Here is a 26,716-nt window from a genome sequence, read left to right as displayed (position 1 = left end):
CTCCAAAGCCATCAACGAGATCCTCCCCTCCCCATGCCCTCTTTGCCCTCATGCCAAAGCAGCTCCATGATATACCTTGTAGCTGTGGATGATGAAACAAGAGCTGAGACAGCTAACATGAGTATGGTGGCGTACTCATGATGGAGTGACAAGAACATCTTATAGAGCCAGTTTGGTGTAGTGGTTAACTGCTCTATGAGATTCAGAGTGCAGAGTGGGGTATAAATCCAATATCATCATCTTATAGAACATTTATGAAGATCTATGACATGGCAGTGAAAACGGCTAGGAGAGTTCTGTGCATCCTCCATTGCATCTGCAAAGTTGCTCCCAGCCCAGTTGCTTAGAACTATTTGATCACTGACTTCATTGCCACAAGCCAAAAAAAATGATAGGGAATTGGATATCGGCTGTGAGGTATTTGCGACTTATTTCTTATTGCTCCGCTAGGACTCCCAACCATAGTTGATACAGTAAGGGAACTGGAAGCCCCTTTTCTGCCTTCAGGTCCAGCATTGGACCATTTCAGTTGACTCTCATAGGAGAATATCTGCAGGGTCCTATCAGCTGTAAAGCCAACCACTTGCCTCCTTGACCCCCATACCCTTCCTGGTTGGCTAAAGCCTACATGGAGGGGATTCTGTTCCCCCCTGGAAGAAATGATCAACTTGTCCCTTTTTTCTGGGACTTTCCAAGCAGTGTTGAAGGAGGCAGTGGTTCATCCACTTTTGAAGAAACCAATATTGGACCCTACAGTCCTGGCCAACTACTACCCAGTTTCAGATTTACCATTTCTGGGCAAGGTGGCTGGAAAACTCCAGACTTTCTTGGAGGACACATCCATCCTAGACCTATTCCAGATCAGTTTCCACCTTCGCCATGGGACAGAGATGGGCATGGCCTCTGGAAACACCTAGATCGGGGCAGGTTGGCACTGCAGTTACTTTTAGGTTTGACAGCAGCATTCAGCATGGTCAGTTATTATCTCTTGACCCACCACCTTGCTGAGATAGGACCTTGAGGGTCTGCCTTACAATGGCTTTCCTTCTTTCTCCGTGATCGGGGAGAGAGGGTGGCATTTGGTAAGGGAGTATCCCTGCAATACCCACTTGAATGTGGAATGCTGCAGGGGTGAGTCTCTCTCCAATGTAATTTAATATCTGTCTGCACCCCCTTGCCCAGCTGGGATGTCACCAGTATGCAAATGACACCTAGCTCTGTCTGGTGATGGATGGCTGCTTGGACTCTGTCCCAGAAAATCTGACCAGGACATTTGAGGCCGCGGCTGGGTGGTTACAGCAGAGCTGGTTGAAACTTAATCCAACAAAGGCAGAGGTCCTGTACCTGAGTCAGAGGGGAGTTGAGATGAGAATCAGGCTCCCCACCCTGGATGGCACATCACTTGTGCTAGCCCAGAAGGTGATCTCGGATGCCTCACTTTCCATGGAGGCCCAGGTCACCACAGTTGCTAGATCTGCCTTTTATCGTCTTCAGCAGATCAGGCCGCTGGCTCCTTACCTCTCCCTCCCCAGGACCTCTTATGTTCTTATGCTTTCTACCTTTTGCAGTTAAATCAGTGAGAGTTATTGGTCTACTTATTGTACTTTTAAAATATTCGTAATTGAATTTCAGTTCTGATTAATTTGATTCCTTGGGTGCCTTCTGTGGCATTGTGGTATTCTTAGGTAACCTAACACAAATATTTATGTAATTTTTACTACTTCCAGATTTAAAATGTGGGTGCATCTCCATGGCGAGAGTGTGTTCAATGTAACACATTTGAGATATTGTTATTCTGTCTCTTGAACAGCCTTCCTGCAGGAAGAGATGCATTGCTCTCATTAGAACAGTTCAAAACATCCCAAATATTTCTTCTGCTGTCATAAATTCAGGGTTCTGTGAAACAGCACCCAGTGCAGTAGTGTTCAGCGCTAGCACTTTCTACAGAATGACATTTACAGATGTTTAGAGTTGGTGTAAATTGCTTTGTTCTTTTAACAATTTCAACATCCAGTTTTGTTGTAGCTCTCAGAGAACTTAATTGGAGACAAACTGGTGTTTTGTCTTCGATTTATTCTCTCTACTTGGTGTCCTTAGCTCTTTGGCTTCTACTGTGTTGTGAATCCTTGATTGACCTTTCTAATGGCTTCAGTTTCTCTTTTCAGGTTTTGTGATCTTCTGTATACCAGGCATCTACTATTATATCCTCTTCCAGTCTATGTTCTGGGGCCCTTTCTAACAAAGCTCTGTATTTTGCTTCAGATTATTAATTTATCATCTCTTTCTCTCACACACAAGCACCACAGGCAATTTATTTGGTTGTCTAACTGTTTCTCATTTACAATGTTTTCCCTTCAGTGCAAAATGTATTCTTGCATACTTTGTAGGAGACTTTTACACTAGTGAAAACAAAAACTTGCAGTACTTTTAGATAAATAACAAGATGACAGTTCTTGTTTTCAAAATTGACTGAGAATTATTACTTCCTTTTCCCCTCCTATAGTTGCTACCATGGATTAGTGTCTATTTTCTAAATTTTACTCAACATGTAGATGAAAAAGCTGTAGGTCTTCCAAACAAGACAGCAGATTATTGATTTATGTCATTATCTGAATAGGTGGGACATATCTGGTATGAAACTATGCAAGTAGTGTACATTTTTGATTTTATTCTCTATTTAATATTTTTCCCTGCCTTTCTTCATGGCAGATTGTGGTTCTCAGGCGATCCTGTCCCAGGCAGTCACCAGGTCTGGATCTGCTTAGCTTCAGCAAAATCATTTTGGGGGGATTTTGAGCTGTACTAATAATAGGTAGATTGTGTCTTGTTATAGTTTATGGCCAAACAAGTGTATTATTTTTGAAAGAGAAGAAATTTTCTTGTTAACTTTCTTTACGAGCTCTAAATCTGTGTACAAAAGCGGGTACTTAAAACAAATTAGCAAATCCATATGAAGTGAATGTGTACCTGTTTACCTGAAAGTAACTGACTTAAATGGCTTTTATTCCAAAGACTCTGAGTAGCTTTTGTTGTCTGTGATCATAATCCTGACATCTTCTCTACTTGTATGTTTGTTTTTCTGCATACTCAGTAAGGCTTTGAGTTGGATCTCACTTGAAATGTCCATAGATAAAAGGATTTCCATCCATGGAGCACAACTTTCTCATCTCTCTGTTCCTGCTGCAGTCCAGAATGCTGCTGATGTGAGACTCTGGAATAGTTTGGGGAAGTTCAAAGTCTGCCACAGAGGGACATTGGTGAAAATTGTCCCCTTCTTCCTGTTGAATCTCTAGGCAGGATCCAAGCTTTTTATTGTAACTGAAGGATTTCCTTGCTCACACTTCCCAAATCTATACGTTGAAACTCCCTTAACTTTGGAAAACAGCTCATCTTGCAGGTGTGTAGGATCTAGTTGCATGGTTCTCTGGGTTTTTGAGTCTAACATAACGGGGGCCTCAGTTTTCTGATAGAAAGACTCATTTTTAAAAATAACTTACTATGTTTATAATAGAAAAAGGAGTTTGAACAAGTATAGAGTTTGAACAAGAATAGTCTATCTTAAGAGGAAATCAAGTTAATTAAAGTTGTCTTATTGTTTTACCATCTTTCTGTTTAGTTTGCTTTAAAATAAGAGAATTAAATAAACTGTTCAAGAATACTTTGAATCTGGATGTTGAGTAGGTCTTATCATATGTATATTGATTTCTGTCGCTTGGTGTATACATATATGAATCAGAGGTCTTGCCTTTGGTTCATATATTTTGGATCTCTAAACTGTTAAGAGCAGTTGTGAACATCTGGTTATATGAGAAATACATCTATCATCTATGGAAAGAACCTAAGAGCACCTGAGGTCACATCAGTTTTTGCCACTTTTTGTAAAAGTTCCCACATTAGAAGAAATAATAGTTCCTCTTTTTAGCATTGGCACATAACAACAACAAAAACATAACTTTTTGTGGGGTAAGTATCGACGTGTTCTCATTGCACACATTTTTTAGCAGGCTGATCCTTGAAGTGACGTCATGGTAGAGTGCAGCTCATGTAAGCGTTTTGCATATGGAAAAGTTCAAGCTGATCAATATATCAATCAGGAGGGCAGGTCTAGACCCTGTGAATATATACAAATGTTTTCACACTGTGTGTATATGTGCTTTTAAGAAGGGGGGTCAGACCATTATATGCATAAATAAGTTTATAAACTTATTCATAATATGTTTATGAAGGAAATTATCTTTTGAGGGGTACAGACTATTGCTCGAATATATTTGCAGTACATCTCTTGCATTGCCCATGTTTTAATACATGCATTTTCCTCAATAGCAAGTTTCCATATCAAAATATTATAGAATTATACAGCACTACAGTGCATTCTCTGTGCTGTGAAAGTGTAAAATATTGTAGACTATGCAGTTTCATGGTATTTACTTTGCAGATGTTTATTTGGCTAGAAATTGTTTAGTTTGTTCAGTTCTTCTGGATCCATTTGTCCTCCTGAGTTTCATATCGCAGGAGTCTTTGTGATCTATCTGATGCCTAAAGTAGTTGGGCCTCTGACTTCTGGTTCTAAGATAATGCTACTGATCAGATTCGCATGTAGGTAGATCACTTTATGCTCTTCTGTCTTGGTCTGCACACAAACACAGGATGGCAGGTAGCAAAACTTGTCAGAATTAAGTAAGATACATTCAGAGCTTGCCCAGAATAATAGGCTGAAATATTTTAAGCCAGTTTATTATGCTATGCAACTGCTATGTCTGCCTGTTTTAACAAAAGGCTTCTTCCAAAGCATCAAGTTCTTGTCAGTCAAGCCAAGTTTGTGTTGGTGATCATCAGCCATGCTATACACAGGTGATGTTTCCCTCCAGTGAATCTGTGACACTTAACATGTTCAAGGCTTAGTGTAACTTTTCTAAGAAGTGGCATCAATCGATTGCTCTCTTTGTTAGCCCTTCTGCTGAGTTACAGTAAATAAGATATTGAGCCAGTTCTGGGGAAAAGTGCATAAGGATTTTCAGGTGTAGCCCAAGAGTGAAGGCAGTGGGGATCTCTTTCAAGTAGTCTGAGGGTGTTGACATGTTCATTTAACAGCAATTCATTACATTTGGGTTCTTTTAACTACCTTTTGTTTCTTACACAGCACTACTGATAAGGGATAAACTTTTCTAAAGAAATTTTACTAGTTGTAATTCAGTTTGCCTTGGCCCTGGGCCATGTCAGTATTCCTAAGCTTAGCTTTCTAGCAGCTTTGTAACAAGCACATTTCCAGCACCATCTTACAGCTATCTGTATCTGGTGTCAAACTTACAACTAGCTGCATGCATTTTTAAAAAAAATAGGGTTAAAAAAAAACCCTACCAAACCACATTTGGCAACTATGCAATGTGTAATGTCTTTGGATTGCCTACTGAATATTCAGACTTTTGATTAATAGAACAGAAAAAAGAGAAATCTATAGCTTAAATGTTCCATTATTGTGCATTGGGACATAAGATATTGACAAACCACTATCACCAATCACCACGCAGACAGAAGAATAAATTATAGGATATGTTGTAATACTTTTATTCAACCATCTCTAGTGACATTTGTTGAAGCGGACTTTGAAATTCACCATATTTATCCTTTTTGTATATTTTTAAATTTTGCAAAGCTCCCTTTTTTGAATATTTTTATTCTACTGTAACAACCATGCCTAAATACCTACTTTATACATTGGATTTGAATGGTTGGCTTCTTAAATTGTTTTTATTGGTTATGTACCATAATAATAAATAATCTAATCTAATCATTCGTTGAAGCATGAATAATGTTAAAGCACTTCTCAGCTTAAATTTTTCCAGCTCTAAGAAACCATTTTAGACAGCATCAAATTGACAGCCAAGAAAATATTCCAAATAGATGATCCCAATCAATTACTAGTTGGTTTAGTGCTTGGTTTGTAAAGCTGCTTCAGCATTGATTCGCTGATGTTTAATCTAACATGTGCTGGGTTAATTAGTCTCTGGGTTTAACTACCATTTGAATCCATAATTTAACACACTTATCTGAAGCTTGCATTAGAAGTGCTGAAGTATTAATTTCTACTTGTTAACATGGCTGAAGGTGTCCAGTAACAGTTTCTGACTTAAAAAAAAAATCTTTGTTCATCCTTTTTAATATCACCAAAAAAAAAACCACTAAAGAAATTGAATACACAGTTTGGATTCCTGCAGGTTTAAAACAGGCTGGACTTCTGTGCTTATGATTATATTTAAGATGCCTGACATTGAAAGTTTGTCTGAGTAGCTTCAAGATGAGTTCAGTTGGTGATATGGATGCCTGAATAGCAGAATAACTTGAATTGTTCCAGCTTAGGTCATTATATATGTCATATATGAGTAAAAGGAATGTGCTCAAAATATTTTTTTATCTTAGTTAATACACAGGGAACTTCTGTCACAGTGTTCATTCAGAGCAACTGTTAATTTCCTTCATCTTAGAATGAAGAAGGCAGCTTGTGCTGATGACACTGGGAACACTTAGGTTCATCTGGCTAAAAGATGGAAAGTACTAAGTGAAAATAAAAAGTATTTTCTTTATGAGGATGGTTAAGGCACACTGATGGTCAAACTAACTGGTTTGAATTACCTGAAAGCATAAAACAGTACTGAAACCAATGTAATGAAGGCCTGCATGGCACAAGGCTTACAGGCTGATTATGGCCTTCTGCGTGGCAGTGTGCAGCTCCACAGTGTTCAGAGTAGCTATTGTTTATGGCCCTTTCTAGTCATTTTGCAGGGAGGATTGATTGATTCAATTTATAAACTGCCCTTCCCCAGAGGGCTCAGGGCCTCAGATCAAAGGCTTTCACAAGTGCAGCAGAAGTGCAAGGCAGAGACAGGGATGTGGCAGTGCCCTAAACAAGGAGACAGGAAAATGAGGGAAGGAAGAGCAGAGCAAAGTGAGACAAAAGGAGGGAACAGTGGAGTACAAAGCAAGAGAAGGTTTAATGGAGCTGGCATATCCATGACAGGGCAGAGACAGGTGTGGACACTTGCTGTGCCATGCCAAGGGCAGACAGCAAGTGTATTTGTGGGAAGGAAGGAAGGAAGGAAGGAAGGAAGGAAGGGTTTCATAGAAGGGAGAGTTAAAAAGTACCGGTTAATTTTAAGAATTTTTCTATTAAGAATTTTCTGATACTTCTGTGTGTATTGATAATTTTCAGGAGACTTAAAAATTGTCAGAGGAGCCCAATGCCTGTTTTAGGTAGTGCAAACCATGGGTTAGCCTTGTAACAACTGAATCCCAGGGTCTGAAGTATCACCAAAGAAACTTACTGAACCCAGGAAGAAATATATTTGAAATGCTCTTGTAAGGAGAGGCTGCAGTGCAGAATGGAATGATTAAAGAAAACTATATATAGCTAAGAAGAGTCAAGAAACTTGAATGGCAGTGATTCACTATTACACGATGCCTGTGGGTTTCATCTTGCGATTTGAAATTGGCGGTCAACTATGCTTTTTCAGTGATGCAGCCGAGGCTGCAGCTGTATGGCTAAAATAGAAATTCCTGACTATTTAGGTCCATCTTGATTTGTACAATTTTTATGTGGTTGTTGTTGGCCTGCATTGTGCTGTGTATTTGGTCATGGACCGTAATAAAGCAAACTGAACTGAACTACTCAAATAGCAGAGTGTGAATTTTGAGTGTTTAGCAAACAGAAACTGAGCTGTTAGCTTACAGAATTTGAAGATGATTTGCATTTCCAGTGTTGTGACATCAAAGTATAGAGGTGCCTTATTAAAAACAATAGGAAGGGGGAACAACCTACAGTACCATGCTTGCGGAGTCCCTTTGTCCAGAACTTGGTTTGAAGTTAAATAGTATCTTACTCTTCCTGTACCCCTCATTTGTTACAATCACCTAAAAGTATACAATTACAGTTGTGTGATAGCTAGGTAAAAATAAAAACAGGAAACTCTTTTTTAAGTGGAATGGAATATCAAAGGCAGACATGAAGTAGGGAAAGGAACAGATAAAACTGTCTTGTACCAAATGTAACCAGTACAGCCTCCAACTCAGCAATTCAGCATTGTTGACAGGTGTCCTCTCTGCAGATCTCAGGTTGATAAAGAAGTTTCTCAACATTTAGCCAGTAAGATCTTTTTAAATGGAGATATCAGGATTTGAAACTGGGGTCTGTGTATAAACAATGTGCACTTAAACTGCAGCCCCAGCTCAGATTTTATTTTTCCTAGAGGAATCATATGAAATAATGGAGAACCAAGTATGTAAATATAGCACTTCTTCCTACACAAAATTCCTTTTCCATGTAGGAGAAAAAAATATACTGTGTGAAAAGACCTAAGAAGTTTTTTAACCTTGTTGTCTAAAAAGATTCAGCCTAGCAAATTGTGCTAGCAGTTTTCTTCTATTTATACAGGGGTGTCAAATTAATTTGTTATGAGGGCTGGATCTGACCTATATGAGACCTATGTGTGTCATAAAATGTAATGCCAGGTAGCTGGAGATGTAGACTTCCTATAGGACATAGACAAACACAATTAAACATTTTTTTAAAAAAAACTTAAAACAATATCACTCTTGAAATATTTTGCTTACTTAACAATCTCTGATAACTTACACCTCTTACACTGAATTTATTGCATCAAAATCCAGAGACAATGTCTGTGCTGTGCTGTATCAGTCTTGAGTATGCTGTTCAGGTATTGTTGAGGTGTATATCTGTACGTTGCATACCTACTTTTAATTTATTGACATTCATTACAGAAATCTTATTGTCAATGCTTTGAGCCTAAGACCCAAGGAGAAACATGAAATGGCTGGGCATTGTGAGCTTTTGTACATAAGTTGCTTCATGTGCTGGTCAGCCAATGGAGAAAACAGAGGCTTTGTTCTGTAGCTCCTGTGCGATTGAGCAAGCCTGGCAAAGCAAGTGGTGATGCAGAAGGAAGCAAGAGAGAGAAGGAATCAGATGACAGTGAGTTGCTCGCAGGTCTGATAGGAGCCCTCTGGGGACCTGTCTTGGCCCTTTGGCCACATGTTTGACATCCCTGTATTTATACATTCAGCAAATGAATTTTGATATTTCAGTGATTTGAAAACTAATTGTCAGTTATATTATTATACAATCTTAAATACAGAAATGTTATAGCAAGAGTATATTGGTATGGTGAGATAATAATCTTCCTGTATACATTAATGTTAGATATAAATGTTTGAACTTGTGGTTTATGTGATTTTTTAACGTTGTGATCTATATACTTAAAATGTAACCAAGGTACAAAATAGATGTTACAACTAGTGTTCCTTTGAAGGATGTAAGCTTTACCTTAGGTAGCTGTTGCATATAAAATCCATAAAATAGAACTGAGTTCTCATGAAGATCAGAATAGAGTTCTGACAAAGCAATGTCTATGTAAATGAGAAGCTTGTTAAAAATATGAGATTTCCCAGTGGACAGTTGCCTTTCTTCCATTAGCACTTGCATTTCTGATGAGTGTTGAGTGAATGTGTAACTCGCTAGTCTTCATATGATTTATCAGAGTAAAACCAATCAATTTCTGAGAGCTCTCCTGTGGATCATAATATTGGGACACACGTGCAGGTGGTGCCACAACCATGCGTCCTGTTGCATTGACCCCTACGTATTGTGACTCCTAGCATCAATCATGGCTGAGAGCCACTTAGCAAGCCCATTGTGGCTGTCTTCCAAAACAGGCTCATTCAGGAACAAGACTGGCATTTGGATATGAATGAGGGGCAGCCATTTCATAAAACAAATGGTAGTGAACTCTATGAGCATAATTCAGAGCTGTCCTCAGCTTACCAAACTATCTTTGAAAATCATTGGAAAATGGTTTCGGGTATTCTTTTTAGTACAGTTGTAATATTTGGGCCATGTTGTATTCCAGGTGATATTGAGAGCATACTGTGGTCTGAATTCTCCTGCTTTCCCACTTCCTTAAGCCCACAAACCTTGTCCTGTTCCCATTGTCTTATTGCTTACCTGGTGATGGAATCAAGGAGATCTGTTTTGCTGCTCTTTGTGAGGCCTGCTTTTTTCCTGACATATTGAATATTGGTACATAGCATTCCCCTCTCTAGAGATATACAAGTTCCAAGGTATTCCAGTGAACGAAGTTTCCTGGGCTGCCTAGGATATTGCTGCTAACTGTTTTGAAGGCTTTAGAAACTCTTCCTCCCTACCATTTCCATCAGGATGGTGGGAAGCACATAAGAAAGCAGGAGATATTTTCTGGCCTGGATTGTAAGCAAAACAAGAGTTTGTAATCCTCTCTTTAACGTTTGTAAACTAAGCCTAATAATTATGAGACCGCTATTTCGCATCCATTGTGTTAATTGCTAAGATAAAACATATTCATGATCAAGAGTTGGAAAGTGCCTTGTTTAAATTTTGTCAACCATGAATTCTATTAAAAAGCTGCTACCTGTCAGTCCTTCAAGAAGATACTGCATCTTAGTTGTGGGAGACCCTATTTCCAAACAAGGATGGTGTTACAAGATGAGGCAAGGCAGCTTTTTTTTCTACCACCACAAAGCAATCACCTTGGCATTAACCTTAGGTGTCAAAATTTTACCTGTCAGAAATGTGACACACTAGACACCGGTAGCATTTCAAAACAAGATTTGGTTTATTTAAAACAGATTGGCAGGTAAGGGATGGGATTTATACAGAGGTTTCTGGGATTTAGAATCTGTGGGCAGACAGAACAAAAAAATGAATACAGAACTCCTTCACAGGCAACTTTATTTCTTAAGATACAGTGTTTCCCTCAGATGGCTCAACATTTACTAAAATTAACCTTGATGTTAAAGGTTTATATTTTTATAATTATTCTAGATCTCTGAAGACCGTTCCCTCTTTCTGGTCACACAAGCTTGAGGGTATTTGCCTTGTCCCTTGGGTTAATAGACTCAAGTCTCTCACCGTTTTTCCCTCTGGCAAACTAGATATTCTCTTCTCAACAAGAGCAATAACTCTGGCCATTGGCACCTTTGAGGACCCTTCTCTGACACCTCAAAACCCTTTGCCACGTCCTATTCTGCCAGACTACCAGTCTTTCCCTTGGGATACTAAGCTAAATACAGAAACCGGTGTCCCTCTCAAGATGTGTTTCTTTTTTGGTACACTATCAGAGACTGCCCTTAATTTCTGGGATCAGTCTTTCACCACAGTCTCCAGTATTCAGAGTCACACCACATTCACCCTGAAACTGACTCACACATGCGAGAGCCTCCCAAGAGCCACAGCTCTCTCCTGCAGACCCTCTTCAACTGAACCACTCTCTCCAACTGCTTATCTGATGCCCAACTGCCACAGTTTGACCATTAGAAGCATTTGCTCAATCACAGTGAGTCCTGTGCCCTGTCACTCACTGAGAATTCCATCATATGCACTCATGCATAGGCTTGTAGTTCTTCACAGATGGGTCTCTTGGTTTGGTCATTCTCTTCGGCCTGAAGTGAAGCGTCTCCAAAAATAATTACATGTGAGTGCTTAATAGTAAAACAAGAGTTCTCAGATTTGGGATAAACATCAAACATCTTGCTGAAGGAAAGAGTTTGATTCGAACTGAGGTACTACTTTAGTCCTAAAATACCATTCATAGTTTTGTGTAATTCTGTGAAAGTCAACAAACTATCATGCTACAGAAGCAGAATTTTATACCAGTTCTAGTTAGAAACCACCTGTGGTGGTTGTCTTCAGAGTATTTATAAACAGCAGTGTCCTCTCTGGCTTATAGTCTGATCATCCTGACTTGCTCATTCTTCTTAAGAACATAAAAGAACCCTGCTGGATCAAACCAGTGATCCATCAAGTCCAGCATCCTGTTTCACACAGTGGCCAATCAGTTGCCCTGGAGGGCCAGTAAACTGGGCACACAGGCAAAGACCTTCCCTAATATTGTCTTATACTGAATTTCAGATGTTTATTGCCTCTGATAGTGAAGGTTCCTTTCAGTCACCTTGGCTAGTAGCCATTTGATAAACTTATCCTCCATCAGTCTATCTAATCTCCTTTTAAAGCTGTTTATTCCTGTGGCCATGATTAAATCCTCTGGTAGCGAATTCCACATTTTAATCACTACCTCCACTATTTAATGGCACAGTAAGTAAATAAGTTTTTCCTTTTATCTGTCCTGTACCTATTGCCCATTAACTTCATTGAATACTGGTCTCAACAGTGATCCCCAGTGCTCACTACCCTCTGTTGTAGGCACTGCCATTTATATCTGCTCTGCGTCCTGTGGTTTAGCAGATTTTAAACCATACTCTTGTTCAGAATTATAACCAGCCTATCAATGCTATTTTTTGTTCTCTCAAAGGTACTAGATGATTAAGGCTCAGCATGTTCAGTCATCTACTAGCAGGCAAAACAGTAATTAATATCTCTCCACTGTTCTTTCATCGATGGCTACAGTAGTTAGATCTGATCTTCCAAAAAAGCTTTCATCCCAGAACATTTTCTGCCCGAGATTAGTCCTAGGTTAGAAAGTAGTGTGAGATAGGAAGGAGGACAAAAGTTGCTCTTTGCAATTACAGGATTTTTCTCTAATTCTCTCTTAAGTGTTTAAAAGTATTTGAACATGATCTTGGAAACTACAAAACTCAGAAAAATACAGCTACTGTGAAAAAGGCACCTTTGGAAGCAGAGAAGTCCACATGAGTGTTGCAGAAGGGCTCTATTTGATGCTTATTGGTATGCTACCTACAGTCAGGCTCACTACAGTGAAATGGAGGGATGAGAGTGAGTGTAGGAAGTACTGATGAATTAGTAAAAAAATAATGGAAGAGGTGAAGAGCTGACCACATTTTCTTCTACTTTGATAGTCTTTTACTGCAGTATTAAAAATAAGTAATGTTTTGAAGAAACCCAAGGAGAAGTTTCAAGAAAAATTGGCAGATCAAGAGATGATAATGATTTTTTAAAGAGCCTTCACAGAATCACGTGAGGTGATTGATGATGGGTTCATTTTTTTTGTTGAAACGCCAGTGGTTGCATGTTATTTTTTAAAGCAGAATGGGTTTCTAAAAAGTTCTTCCTCAGAGCTTATGGGACTTTGCAGTTTATAGTGATAAGTTGCAGTAGTGCAGTCCAAGCTCTGCTCACTACTTGTTTGATCCCAGCAGAAGCTGGGTTCAGGTAGCCGGCTCAAGGTTGACTCTGCCTTCCATCCTTCCAAGGTCAGGAAAATTGCTAGGGGTAAAATGTAGATGACTGGGGAAGGCAATGGCAAACCACCCAGTAAAACATCTGCTAAGAAAATGTTGTGATGTGTCATCACCCCATGGGTCGGTAGCGACTTGATGCTTGCACAGGGGACTGCCTTTGCCTTTTTACCTTTATTTATTAATTAAAATACTTATATCCCACCTTTTCTTTCATACAGGGCTCAAAGCAGCTCACAAGCAGGATGCACCTAAAATAGGCACAACACAAAATGACAATATAGTGACTGTAGCCACAAATATGTTAATGCTGTTTGCACATAAGCACTGTTGGTGCTCCTTTCTAGAAGAAGGATATTGCATCTGTCCTTCCACTAAATGTCATCTATACGGATCTGTCCTTTGAGAAAGCTTTCGTTAGTGACATCAACCTCCTTACAGATGTAATGAGATAAGAAAACATTTTAGTTAGTAATGTTAGGAATGGTACATTTCTTAGCTAACTTTGAGACTTACTTCAGTGTGACAGTACTGACTAATAGGCCTTGATAGCCAGTGTATGGCCTATATTGGCAACAGACTTCTTTATAGAGTTCTGCCACAACAAATGAAAGTGACATGCTTCTAAAAAGATCCAGCAGTTATCTCCTCAATGGTGATGAGGAATAAATTATTTAAAAAAAGAATTTGGACAATAATGTCAGGATATTTGGTGATAAATGTTTCAGCTTTCTTTTGTTTACTAAGGTCTTATTAATTTGTTGCATTTTAATTTTTAGTTCAGTATGTTTTGCAAGATGTTTTGAGCGTGTCTTAAAAAAAATTCAAATGGGCAGGCTGCATTATGCCTATCATTACATTTGATATTTGTGAATTCAGTTGACATTTTAAATCTGTGTCTCAAGGTAGCTACAGACCATCACTAAGCAAGAGGCAATTTACTCTCTGTTGACAATAATTTTGTAGAATGTTACTACTGCTTACATGTACAGTAGCATGTAGACTGATAGACTAACAAAATTTGTAGTAGGGTATGAGTTTTCTGAAGACATGAGCAGGGATTCACAAAAGCTCATACTGTACTACAAATTTTATTAGTCTTTAAGGTGCTACTGCTACAGACAGACTAATATGGCTACCCATGTTGAAGTAGACTGATGTCAACTAACCCAGGAAAAATAAATGTCCTCCACCTTAATATCACATCTATATGTTGTGTATGGGAAAATCTTGCTTGAGAACCGGAGACATCTAAGGGGAGGGGCTGAGGCTCAATGGTGGAGCATTTGCTTGTCATGCAGAAGGTCCCACGTTCAATCCCCAGCATCCTCAATTAAAAAGACCCAGCAATGGGTGGGGTGAAAAACCTGCCTGGGACCCTGGAGAGCTGCTGGCTGTCTAAGGATACAATAGTGACTTTGATGGGCCAGTACTGACTTGGATGGATTCAGTACATGGCAGCTCTACGTGTGAGTGCATAGGGTTTTGGCTTTGGATATGGAAGGATCAGGTTTTTTATGGTAAAAAAAGTGTCAAATCCTAGCTCAGCCATGAAGTTCACAAGGGGGCCTTGGCTAAAATTGCCTCCTGATCTTAACCTGCTTCACCGGATAATTGGCAGGGTAGACGGCCTGGACTGTAAAATGCCTGTGTACACTGAAAAATGTGGTAGAAATTAAGTACAAAAAAAGATGAGAGAAGCTATGAGAAGCTTGGGATGACAACAGGCCCTTCATATACTAATATACATGTTTGTTATTCCTTTTTAAGGGGTTCTGACCTTTTTATTTGAGAGCAAGTGCCTGCACACACCATGAAGATATTCTCATGATAAATAACTTTGAATTTAAAAGAGTATCTCATATGTTTTTCCTTAATGTTTTTCAGTGTCTTAGCTTCCTGAAAAGTCAAACTATACCACTTCAGGTTCACCTCTTGTCTAGGTTTTATCTGTACCTGACCATAAAAGCTATGGCTTAAATACGGACTTGTTTATATAGTAGTCCAGTTGCCCTGCTTATTGGCACATAGAACATTATTTATTTTTTAATGCTTCCCAGACTGATGAGGTAACAACTGACTCTGAAATGCTGAAGAAATCTCTCTACAGCTCCCTCTTTTCAGCGTTCCATCCTGAGTTAATTTTTTGCAACTGAGAAACTATTTAGAAAAAACCTCTTTTGTCCTCCTTAATGATGTATTTTATATATCTTTGACAGTATGCTCCATTCTGTTGTGGTGGTTCAACATTTAAATTAAAAACTAGAGTCTGTTTTCATGGTACTTCAAAATACAGATGAATACTTAGCAGTGTGCTGACATTATCAAAATGGTTATTTTCTTTTATTGACAGTATTAACAAGGAGACCATTGTTGACATTGAAGGCTTTGTGAGGAAAGTGCCACAAAAAATTGGAGGCTGCACTCAGCAAGATGTCGAGCTGCATGTTCAAAGGGTAATAGTTTTTATAACAAAATTAAAATGTGCCATGGTAGAATTTTTTTACCATTTCTAAGGCGATTTCCCAAGAGCAATACTACTGTAGCACGCATACAAATTCAGTGAATTGGATTAAACTGCAAAGTGAAATAACCATACAGCAGTTCTTCTCTTTAATGAGAAAGAAACAGATGCAGGAGGTCTTGCACTATTTTGTTACCTTTTCAAATGCCTGGTTCTAAACTGTTTTTTGAAATGCAAGATCTTTTTCAAAAACAAAATATGCAGGCCAATTAATTCAGAATTCATATTTCTTGTTCACTATAACATTTTACTCCTAATTACCGAAATCTGGCAAACTAGAAAGATGGAATAACTTAATTCCAATAGATTATGAGCACTGTAATGAACATCGTGCTACAATGTTTAAATATTGACCTCCTAGTTGTGGTAGTAGTATGGACAAGTTAGTGAATGTCATTAAAAATGCTGGAGGAGGAAGGAAAGGGTAACCAGCCTATGAAGACAAAGCTCCTCTCTCTTGATCGGCTCTTGTTCCAACAAGCTGCACCTGCCAAGACAAAAAACCTCTCTTCTGTATAATTATGAAAACTAGAAATACCCTGTTTTCCTTTGCACATTGCTTTCCTAAAGAGGAGGGGGGAAAATGGGCCTAGATGACAAATAAATAAATACAGTTGCAGTTTGGGATTGAATGTAGGGCCTGAAGCTGAAACAGTTGAAGACTATTGGGAGAGGCTGTTGACAAGACTCAATTCCTACCACAAACAGTTTTCTGTTGTAGAATTAGTGTGTGAGCTTTCTTGAACCTTTTCCCTCTCTGGGTGTTTAAAACCCTGGTTTGAGATATCAGCTTCTTCTATAGTATCTGTACTGCAACAATATGTGCCATTGGGTTTTCCTTATTCGCTCTGGGGTCAGGAGTTAACTGATCCTTCTGGAAGTGTGTTTCAGGCACTTTTTGTAATTATCACATTGAACAGAAGAGACCAAGCCAGTTATTTCTAGTATGAAAACAAAACCAAAGCCATAGAAATATGTGCTCCTTTCTTTCTTAACAGTATTTTGTACTCTTCTAGCAAACTATTATGGAAATATCATTTCATATTTCTGCCAAAAAATACCTCTGTAAATCATGCAGTAATTTCTGCTGTTCTTTTATGCTCAGATCTATGTGATCAGTTTGGCTGAACTGCGACTGCCCTTGCAGCTGGATGATGCTGTCCGCCCAGAGGGGGAAGGAGACGAGGTGGGGTTTTGTTTTCATTGTAAACAGCATTGTATGTGCATTTTAAGGAAGTAAATTGTGAAACAAGGGATTTTTAGTAGCCACTATATTGCATAATTCATGTATGGCTCTGAATTAATCTTTCTAGTTTTGTCCAGAATCACATGCTTTCCAGTTAGTGTTTTCAGTACATAGATTTAGAAACTGATGTGTGAACACATGAACATGCATAAAACTGACTTATACTGAATTGGACCATCAGTGTGTTCAGTGTGTTGTTACCTAGGGTCTCAGGTAGAGTTCTTTCACATCACCATCACCTGCAGCCCAGTCCTTTAAAAAATGATGGTGCCCAGGGTTGAACCTGGAGCCTTCTGCATGCAAAGCAAATGCTCTACCACTGAACCGTATACTCCTTCACTACTTGATGTTAGGGAACACCCAAGCCTGGATTCAAAACAGGCAGAGGGAGGTGGGAATAGCTTGTTTCATGAGTGGATTTGCTCATGGTACTTAGGAACCTAACCATGCTGCCACCTGTATCCTTGACTAGTTTGAAAACTTAATGCACAAATACTTAACAAACACGATTCATAGTTTTTGAGGTTACTGTCTTCAAGAAGGATATATTTCACAGTTGCCATTCTGTCTTTGGTGATAGGGTAAATACAGGTTTGGATAAAATTATCCTGTGTTGAATATGAATCTGTGAAGAGACCTGTAAAGCACAGTTCCTAATAAATGCTTTAGGAAAGCAAGTCAGAGATTTCAAATTTGATTGCTGTGAACTTCAGGAAAGAGCTGTTGTAGTTTTGCCAAATATACCCTTATACCAAAGCCAAGCAGATACAAGTTTCTCATTCTTAATGTTACCTGCCTTGGGCGATATGGTAAAAAAGGAAGGAAAACAGAGTTCCAAGGGGCAGAAAGCCAATTATGATTGTCCCATCAACTGTTGGAGCAAATAAAGAGGTGTGCACATATTCTTAAAGAACCATTTGATCCATGTCAGTAGGCTAAGCTGATCTCACATCTTTTGCAAAGGAAGATGGTTGGCCCATCTTAACACTTGCTCTTTCTTTAATTATTACCTTGTACTGCAGATTTTGTGCTAAAGCATCAGACCTGAAGCAAAGAAGGCCCCTGATCGGAAACATAAACATCCTTAGTGAAGTTAACATGATGCACAAACCACATAGCATGTCCCACCTCCTGTGTGCAGTCAAGTTGCTTTTGCAAACTGTGCAAGACATCTAGCAGGTGTCTGTGCCTCAGGCATCAACAAACTTTGGTGTGGGTGGCAAACCCAATGCAACAAGGCAAATAATTTCTTCTGCTTCTGCTACATAAACATCATTTGAAAAAAATAAGTGTGGTTTTCATTGTGTGTTCTTTTGCAATTGTTCAGGAAGGAAGAGCTACAGTAAATCAGGATACAAGATTGGACAACAGAGTCATAGACTTGAGGGTAAGGAACTCACTAGACTGGCTCTGAAACTGAACAAAACAGTTCAAGATTATGGTAAAAAGTGTACTTGAAGCAATTCAGAATCCCAAAGAATACTTGCTATAAATTTGTTTTACTCTATATGTATTTTATGATAACTGTTGTATGATAACTGTTATACTAATTGTGTCACGTTGACTTGAAATCCTTGGATGTGTGAAATGAAATGGTATCTTGTGGCAAGGTGTTGATCTAGATAGATGGACATAGAATCAAAATCTGGATTGACCAAAGCAAGTAGCTAATTCATTGTGCCATCCTAAGCAGAATTACATCCTTTTGAGTCTATTGAAAGGTGTAGCTCTGCTTACATCATTCCACGCCTTATAAATTGCTTTTCAATTTTTTATGTACTAGCTCCTCTGCCTTTTACTTAGTTGTATATGTAATAACTTTTCAGAATTTTGAATAAATTTCTGCTAAATCCACAGCTGTAATATGCGACCCACATTTGTTGATATGGCGTGGAATGATCCATAGAAATGAAACAACTGGGTCAGTTTAGAATGAAGTCTTGTATTTGTACTGTGCAGACAGGGTTACACGGCAATGAAAGATGATACTAGCCTTGCAAACAAGTCTACTAGAAATTACTACACACAAGTATAAGTAATGCATTGATTACCTTAAACAAAGCACAACTACTTGGTATCAACATAAGCATGTATCAGAGAGATCTGTTCCAGCCAAGCATTATTCCTCTCATTGGTTAGCAGTTACATCGTTTTCCATAGTCCAGTCCTAAGAGACCTTGAACCTGTTGGCATGTTTTTGTTCTTTTCCTGGTCCCCATTCACTGTCTTGGAGAGATCCAGCTGATAGTTAACTAATTCTAATGCTCCAGAAGCTGTGCTGAAAACTGCTGTTGAACCTCACTAATGATGCCAAATTGATATAGAGGAATTAATACAGAAGGGCTTTGAGACTGTATATATTGAAAGGGGAAATGCAACTTTTAGATGAAGGTGCAGGTTTAGGCATCTGTTCATGGAAAGATTTTTTTTTGTTGTGAGGATAAAATGGAAACGGAAAATACTGTGTCGCTTTGGATTCCCATTTGAAAGGAAAGTGAGATCTAAGTAACCAAATTTTCAGTATTGCTTTGGGATGGATGGATGCAAAGGCAATGGGCTTGATTGAGTGGAATACCAGTATTTTCCCTTCATGTTCCTTCTTCCCCCCTCAGCTCTTTGTTGCTGTAGAGCATATATTTATTGCAAGGAAAGAAGGTGGGAAATTTGGGCTAATCTTTGGTAAGCCACAGATGGGATTTACTTGATTTCTGTGCCTTAGAGAGCAGGCCAGGGCCAAACCTGGTGCAGCTTATTAGTCCACAGTGTTTTAGGGATTTCAAAAGCATCACCTGCCATAATTTGATGGTCCACATGTCACGCTCTCTCTTGGCAAGTGCCAGGGCATCAGTAGAACTGGCCCTCCAGGGTAGGGAATTGAAGGCTGACCTGGTGGAGTCTCAGACCACCCGAGGGAGGCAGTTATCAGCACCAGCTATCCTCCTCTCAGGCTACAGGTAGTCTTCTCTGGGATGGCTTAGACTGGGCTCTCTCTCTGCCCATCCACCATCATTCTGCTAACTCAGGTGTCTCTTCCTTGACTCCTCACACTCTGCCTTTTTATTACCTTCTGCCCCTGGCCCCCTCTCCCAAACCAATCCCACCACTCCTGTTGATCACTCTCCCCAGCTTCAGCTGGTGCCCGGGAGCTACAGCAGGTGCATCTCAGTAGGGAGAGAATGCAGCCAGCACTGGTTGTCCTCCTATCGGGTCCTGCCGCCCTACCGTGCCAGGAACCCTCCTCTGTGGACAGCCTGACTGCCCAGGCGGGCTTGGGTGAGCTGCCAGCTGAGCTGGTTGGGTCCCCAGGCACCCACCAGTTGGGCCGTGGGACCAGTTGGATCACACTCCTACTGAGCCGTGCCTAGTATCCAGAGTCAAGTCCCCAGTGGGGAACAGCACTCCAGAGGCGGACCCTGATAGGGAAGGGGGACTTGAGGGCTCCAAGGAGATGCTCAAGTCCTTTTCTGGTGCATCGGGAGCTGCACACCACACAGTTCCTAATTGCTAGGAGTAGTTCGCCCACACAATACATGCACGCTTGTATCTACTTAAGATACTCTGGTTATGCATCTGCTCACAAGTAGCCCAAGTCAGGAGGAAGCAGAAGCAAAACCACTGGATCCATCAAATAATAAGCCTACCTGAGTTGCATGGTAGTTTGGCAGATTGTGAGGAAACCTTAGATGTTGGCACCCCGCTGAATCTTACCACAGGTTACTTGAGAGATAGTAGCTGAAACTCAAACTTGAAACCATTGATGTTGGCTTAGGAATGAATGTTAAAGGATCTAAAGTGGAATTCTGCTTGAAACTGTTACAATGCATTCCCACTGCCCAGAAATAAATTTGTGCCTTTGGGTGAAACTTGTTGACCCCACATCTGCAAATAACTACCTGCTCGGTAAGAACATAAGAGAAGCCATGTTGGATCAGGCCAGTGGCCCATCCAGTCCAACACTCTGCGTCACATAAGAACATAAGAGAAGCCCTGTTGGATCAGGCCAGTGGCCCATCCAGTCCAACACTCTGCGTCACATAAGAACATAAGAGAAGCCATGTTGGATCAGGCCAGTGGCCCATCCAGTCCAACACTCTGCGTCACATAAGAACATAAGAGAAGCCCTGTTGGATCAGGCCAGTGGCCCATCCAGTCCAACACTCTGCGTCACATAAGAACATAAGAGAAGCCATGTTGGATCAGGCCAGTGGCCCATCCAGTCCAACACTCTGCGTCACATAAGAACATAAGAGAAGCCCTGTTGGATCAGGCCAGTGGCCCATCCAGTCCAACACTCCGTGTCACACAGTGATAAAAAAAAAACAGGTGGCATCAGGATGTCCATTAGTGGAGCCAGGATACTAGAAGCCCTCCCACTGTGCCCCCGCAAGCACCAAGGATACAGAACATCATTGCCGCATACAGAGAGTTCCAACAATACACTGTGGCTAATAGCCACTGATGGACCTCTGCCAGCAGGAAACAACTGTAGTTTGTCTTTTCAGCTGCTCTGCACTTCCTTCCAGACAAGTGCCCAATTAATAAATGATCTTAAGGCATATTTTTGTTATGGTACTTTCCTTGAAATGGCTCTTTCCAGTGATCTGTTTGCCTTTAGTAGGCAGTAGATAGGAAAGAAAAGGCTAACTCCAACATTGGCTGGTCATATGAATGTCACTAAAATCCACCCCCTAGGCTGCATTGGCTAAAGCTCCAAAGCAAGTGCATCTCCCAGACTTGCAAAACTGTGTGTGAAAGCAGGATAGTCAGATGAGGAGGTCTGTGACAGTTCCCGTCTCAACCCATTTGTTGAAGAATGTCATTGTCTTACCTTGTGCCTGGAGCTCCAAGGCCACCACGTGACAAATTTAAGCAGGTGCTACATTGCAAATGTTCAAATGCCCCTTTGGTCTACTGGGAGAAGAGTCAGCTTTGTTCGCACTTTAAATCTCTGTTCCAGTATGATGATTGCCCTGCAGTGGTGATGTCCTTCTAGCTTTGCATTGCAGGCTTAGCCTAATTTTCTCCATTCAACTCATCCTACACTGTCAATACCACAGTCAAGGTCATAAGTATAGTCTGCAAGTGGATGTGATCAAGTACTTATGAATACCAATCCCAGAACCTGCTTCTTAAGATACTGTAATGCTGGAGCTCTTCTTGCTGCAGACGAGCTGTATGATTAAACAGCTGTGTCTGATCAACCTTATCAGTGATTGCTCCTTATCTTTCTGGAAGTGTCATCTTTTATTTGTCCCTTAAACCATTGTGTATGCCGCATGAATAAAATTCATCAGCAACTACTGATAGTAGCAGTTTTGCTCCATCTCTCACTCTAAAAGACCAATTTTCTTTCAAAGCAGTGGACTTTTTTCAGTGAAATCAAATAGTTTTTGTGAAAGGCCACTGGAGCTGGACAAGTGGAGATTGCTTGATTTAACAATATGCAGGCTGATTAGTTGGTTTAGGCTTTCATCAAGGTGAAAAGTTTGGCTTGTGTTTTAGCAGCAGCCTCAGAACACATTTGGTAGAGAATCCTCAAATTCCTTTGTCAATCAGTTCTTTTTGATGTCATTTAAATGCCTAGGGCTATGTTCTGTGGATGAGCCCTAGTTATCCCTGGCTGACAGAAATATATCCTATCATTATTCGTCATGGGAGATGATAAGCAAAAGATCCAGATTTCCAAGAGCAAAGCTATAAACCAGTTGTGCATGAGAGAGGGAGACACTTCACAATGATATTCCTACATCTGGGCTGGGGGGGAGGGGGCGGGATGTGCTGAATACTGGACAGTCTACTGAGCATCTTGGATGAGCAAAAATTGGTATTGATGATAAGAGAAGGGGAGGGTGGAAAGAAGAAGGAAATAATGTATTTTATGCCAGCAGTTAGGCCTCACCCAGTGCTCAGCTACCTCATGGCTATTTTGTACATCTCACTGTTAGATTTAATACATACTGTCACAGCTGTATTAAAAATATTGTCTGTAACAATTCTGAACATCAAATCAAGCAAGGGAAGATTCATGAGGGAAGGAGAACTCTATCCCCCTCCAGCTTTGTTGTCAATTCCACCTCTCCACTTCCAATCCACCATGGTGTTCCTTTCCATTGCTGCCTTCTGCCAGCAACCAAAGTGTATGTATACAATTTTTGGTTGGTAATGGCAACCCAGAAAGTTCTCTAAAATCCAGAGGCTTTTTTGAAACATTTGCAGTGAAGGAATGCTACTATTAAGTTGGGGGATGTCCTCCAGAATTAAGGTGATTTTTAAATCAGATTTTTCTACAAACTTGGGTGTTCCCTTGGATTTGAATAATCCCAATTTGTAGCTGTAGGTTGTGCATATTTACCTATTTAAGCAGACTGTCAGGTACAGGGATTAATAGATGATCCAAAGCTTTAATCATTGGCAAGTTTTAGGATTGCTGTGATTTCATGTGCTTTTCAATTCATTCATACCTAGTCCTTATAGAGATAGTAAACCAGAGTCTGAGCCACGCTACTTCAGGCTGCAGGTGGAGGCTGCATAGAAGCATTGTCTGCACTAACAAAATTAGTCATTTTGGCGTTGGTTGGGCTAGAGCTCTTCTAGTTAAGACCTAATTTTCTATGTGCAGTATTGTTGTTGTTGCTCTTGTTATTGTTTGTATGGGGAGAATTCATTCTGAAGTGGTGCAGTCCGAAGGCAGGTTGACCATCTCAGTGAGAAGTCGGCCTTAATGCATGCACTGAGTTCAGGGCATCAGCTTTCAAATTACACATAGTATTCTCCTCAAGCTCTAACAAAGCACATATTTCCATATGGATACCTGAGAACATACACAGTAGAGATGCACTTGAAAGAAAAGGTAAAATATTGCCTCTAGCATTCCAAAAGCAATATTCATTTTCGCATTTTATGAGCAATAATATATAATAGTGAGGCTATAGTCTCTCAGGTTATTTAAGACTTGTTTTTGAAGCTTTAAACTCCAGAGTGGTTTTAAGATTTTTATTGCTTAGTAGAATCTTGAATTCCTTGTTATACTATTGTGCATATATTATAGAAGAACCTAAAACCTTCAAAATAATAAAAATGTTAATCTAACAATTGTCTTACTGTTATAAAAACTAAAACTCCATTAATTGGACGTGACAGCAAGAATAAATGCTTCTGAATTATTTTTATAATGTCTGGCTTTCTGCTCTCCATTCTCTTATTGGAGAGTTAGGTGTTGGGCTGGGAATTGCAGAATCCCACACCTGGGATACAGGTCTTCAGTTCTCTTTAAGATTCAGTTTGCTGTTCTTATGTAATGAACATTGAGGAGCTGGGTTTCAACAGCTTTACAGACTTAATATCAGTGTAGTAATGCCAGTGACTTGGATCCTATGCCTTCTTTCCACTTGTGTTCCTCTTTGAACATTTGTATAAGCCGTCCTTTGCTGCAGAACACAGTCTGCCAGGGAGACCACAGCTGAGGAGACGTGTAAACAGAAAAAAGCGTATGGGGTGAGAGAATCTGAAGAAATAATGCTTAGAGTTCTAGAATGTAGCAGACGGTTTTTTGCTTAATATCTCTCCTGTCCCATTCATACTTTCACTGTCATATTGTATTCAGATATCATGATTTCAGATTTCATTGTATTCAGATATCATGACAATGTGGTCTGTTTAAATCACAGTTTCTTGCACAAACCCAAGTAAGCTTCGGTATGTACTTAACACACCACAGTTAATTTGTAGAGCTCTATCAGTCATGTTTTTGCCACCCTTTTCTCTGGGCTTTGACTTTGCAGTTAGAAGTATGGATATTTAATTACAAAATTAATTAAACTTTGGATAAGATGGCTAGACTGACTTTGAAAATAGGATCTTTATCAGATTGGTACAATTCAAATCCTTTTGTAGACAGAAAGAACTCTTAATTGTGATGTGCCCTAACGCTGACCAACTTCCTACTATTGTTGGTTTTCTTACTATCATCCATTTTTATTCAGACCACCTCCATCTGTATTCTGGGAAGCAAAACATAGGATTGTATAGTGTGATACGGACCTAAAACCAGAGAATAATTAGTGCCATGTTTATGTGTTTATGCACATATTAAAATATTTTTTAGTTTACTAATGTGTAAGCTTGACCTCCACTTTGGTTCAGAATAAACTTACACAGTCATTGCTTTTTAACATACCTGCAGCTAATTGTGTTTGGATTTTCCAGCCTCCACTCTGGCACGCTGGAGTCAGTGATTAGGATGTAAAATTGTGTTTCTGTTGGCCCTTTTAAAACTGAATAATAGAATGAGAAAATGAGTTGGTTTCTCACTTGCATGATCTGTGATCTGAAGTCTTGTATGGACATGGGACTCTCCTTGTTGTGAAGTAGCCTGGAAGACTATAAGAGTAAAGCAGGAAAATTTGTTGTGACACTTTGTGTAAACAGGCTATGTTATCTGCCCCAGTGGAATGGGATATGTGTCCTCCTACCTACTTAATCTAAATGAGAGATCCCAAGCAATAAAAACATGGAGCCAAGAGAGAAATCAGGATATAAATGTTTTAATGAATAAAGAGCCACTAAATTGCGCAATAGAAGTTCCGGATTTGTTTATGTTCACTTCTCTAAGTTTGAACTCCTTTAGGTTCAGGTTCCAGTCTTTTACAAGGAATTTTGTAATACATTTTCTTGAATGGCAAAAAATTGACTATACCAAGTTGGTTTTCTGCAGCAGAATAACTTTTATGGCTTTCCTTGAAAGGTGCCACAGCAAAGATGTATATAATTCTGACAGTTGTGCCTCTAGCATCCCTAAGCACATGTAGCACTGAGTATTTGACAAAGCCCAGTGAAACAACTGAAAATTACATGAGCAATTGAAAGTGGTGGGGCTCGGTGTAGGGTGATGGATAGTTGGACAACTTTATTTATATATATATATATATATATATATATATATATATATATATATATATATATATATATATATATATATATATATATATATATATATATATATATAAAAATAAAAAATTTTCAGAGTGTGTGGTAGTGGTATGTCACATCCCGTGCATACCAACTAAGTTTAAAAATGGAATGACAATTTTTGTTGGCTAAGTAACATTCTGAAACTTGCTTTGGAGTTGGTCAAGATTAGGTTGATGGAGATTGAACTTTTGCTTTCTGTATTGATTTTTATGTTATATTTTTAAATGCATGGACCTTCCTTGAATCCAATCCAATCCAATCACACCTTTATTGGCATAACGAAAAGAGATATACAGACTTGTCAACCAAACCACAATCAGATATGTCTGTTCAAAGCATAAAAGGCTAAATTAAGATTAAGATCACAATAAAACCTGCTTAGAATAACTTTTTGACAATTTCAGCCAAGAATTCGGCAACAGCTTTTGTGATATCGATTATGTTGTCATTTAGTAGGAAACTGCAATGAATCCTATTTTCTTGAATGTAGGACAGTAAGGAAAGACTATCTAACAGAACCTTCTGGACATTAGTATACAGTTGGCAGTTCAATAAAATATGCTGGATGGAATCTGGCAAGCTTCACCCACATAGAAAATGTCTCTCGCTTAAGGGGACTTGAAGAAATCTCCCATAGAGAACATTGGAGGGAAATGCATTCATCCTAGCCAGCATAAAAGCACTCTGATGTTGTGGATTATCTAGTTCAGATTAATATTTGGCCATTTTCCTGGCCATCTGATCAAGTCCAAGTGAGGCAGGAGAGCAAGTATAAAATT

General features: G+C 39.5%; 1 protein-coding gene across 1 annotated transcript in view; it reads left to right on the top strand.

The window, feature by feature from the left end:
* DARS1 (aspartyl-tRNA synthetase 1) overlaps positions 1-26,716 on the top strand; it is a 103,664-nt gene that overhangs the window by 28,746 nt on the left and 48,202 nt on the right. Inside the window, exons 5-7 of the mRNA XM_060256967.1 lie at positions 15,551-15,653; positions 16,827-16,907; positions 18,295-18,354. Of these exons, the coding sequence (XP_060112950.1) occupies positions 15,551-15,653; positions 16,827-16,907; positions 18,295-18,354 (244 nt within the window). The remainder of the gene's footprint in view (positions 1-15,550; positions 15,654-16,826; positions 16,908-18,294; positions 18,355-26,716) is intronic.

This window comes from Heteronotia binoei, chromosome 16, assembly GCF_032191835.1.
Source record: "Heteronotia binoei isolate CCM8104 ecotype False Entrance Well chromosome 16, APGP_CSIRO_Hbin_v1, whole genome shotgun sequence".
Taxonomy (NCBI): Eukaryota; Metazoa; Chordata; class Lepidosauria; order Squamata; family Gekkonidae; genus Heteronotia; species Heteronotia binoei.
This window is presented reverse-complemented; position numbering and strand designations above follow the sequence as displayed.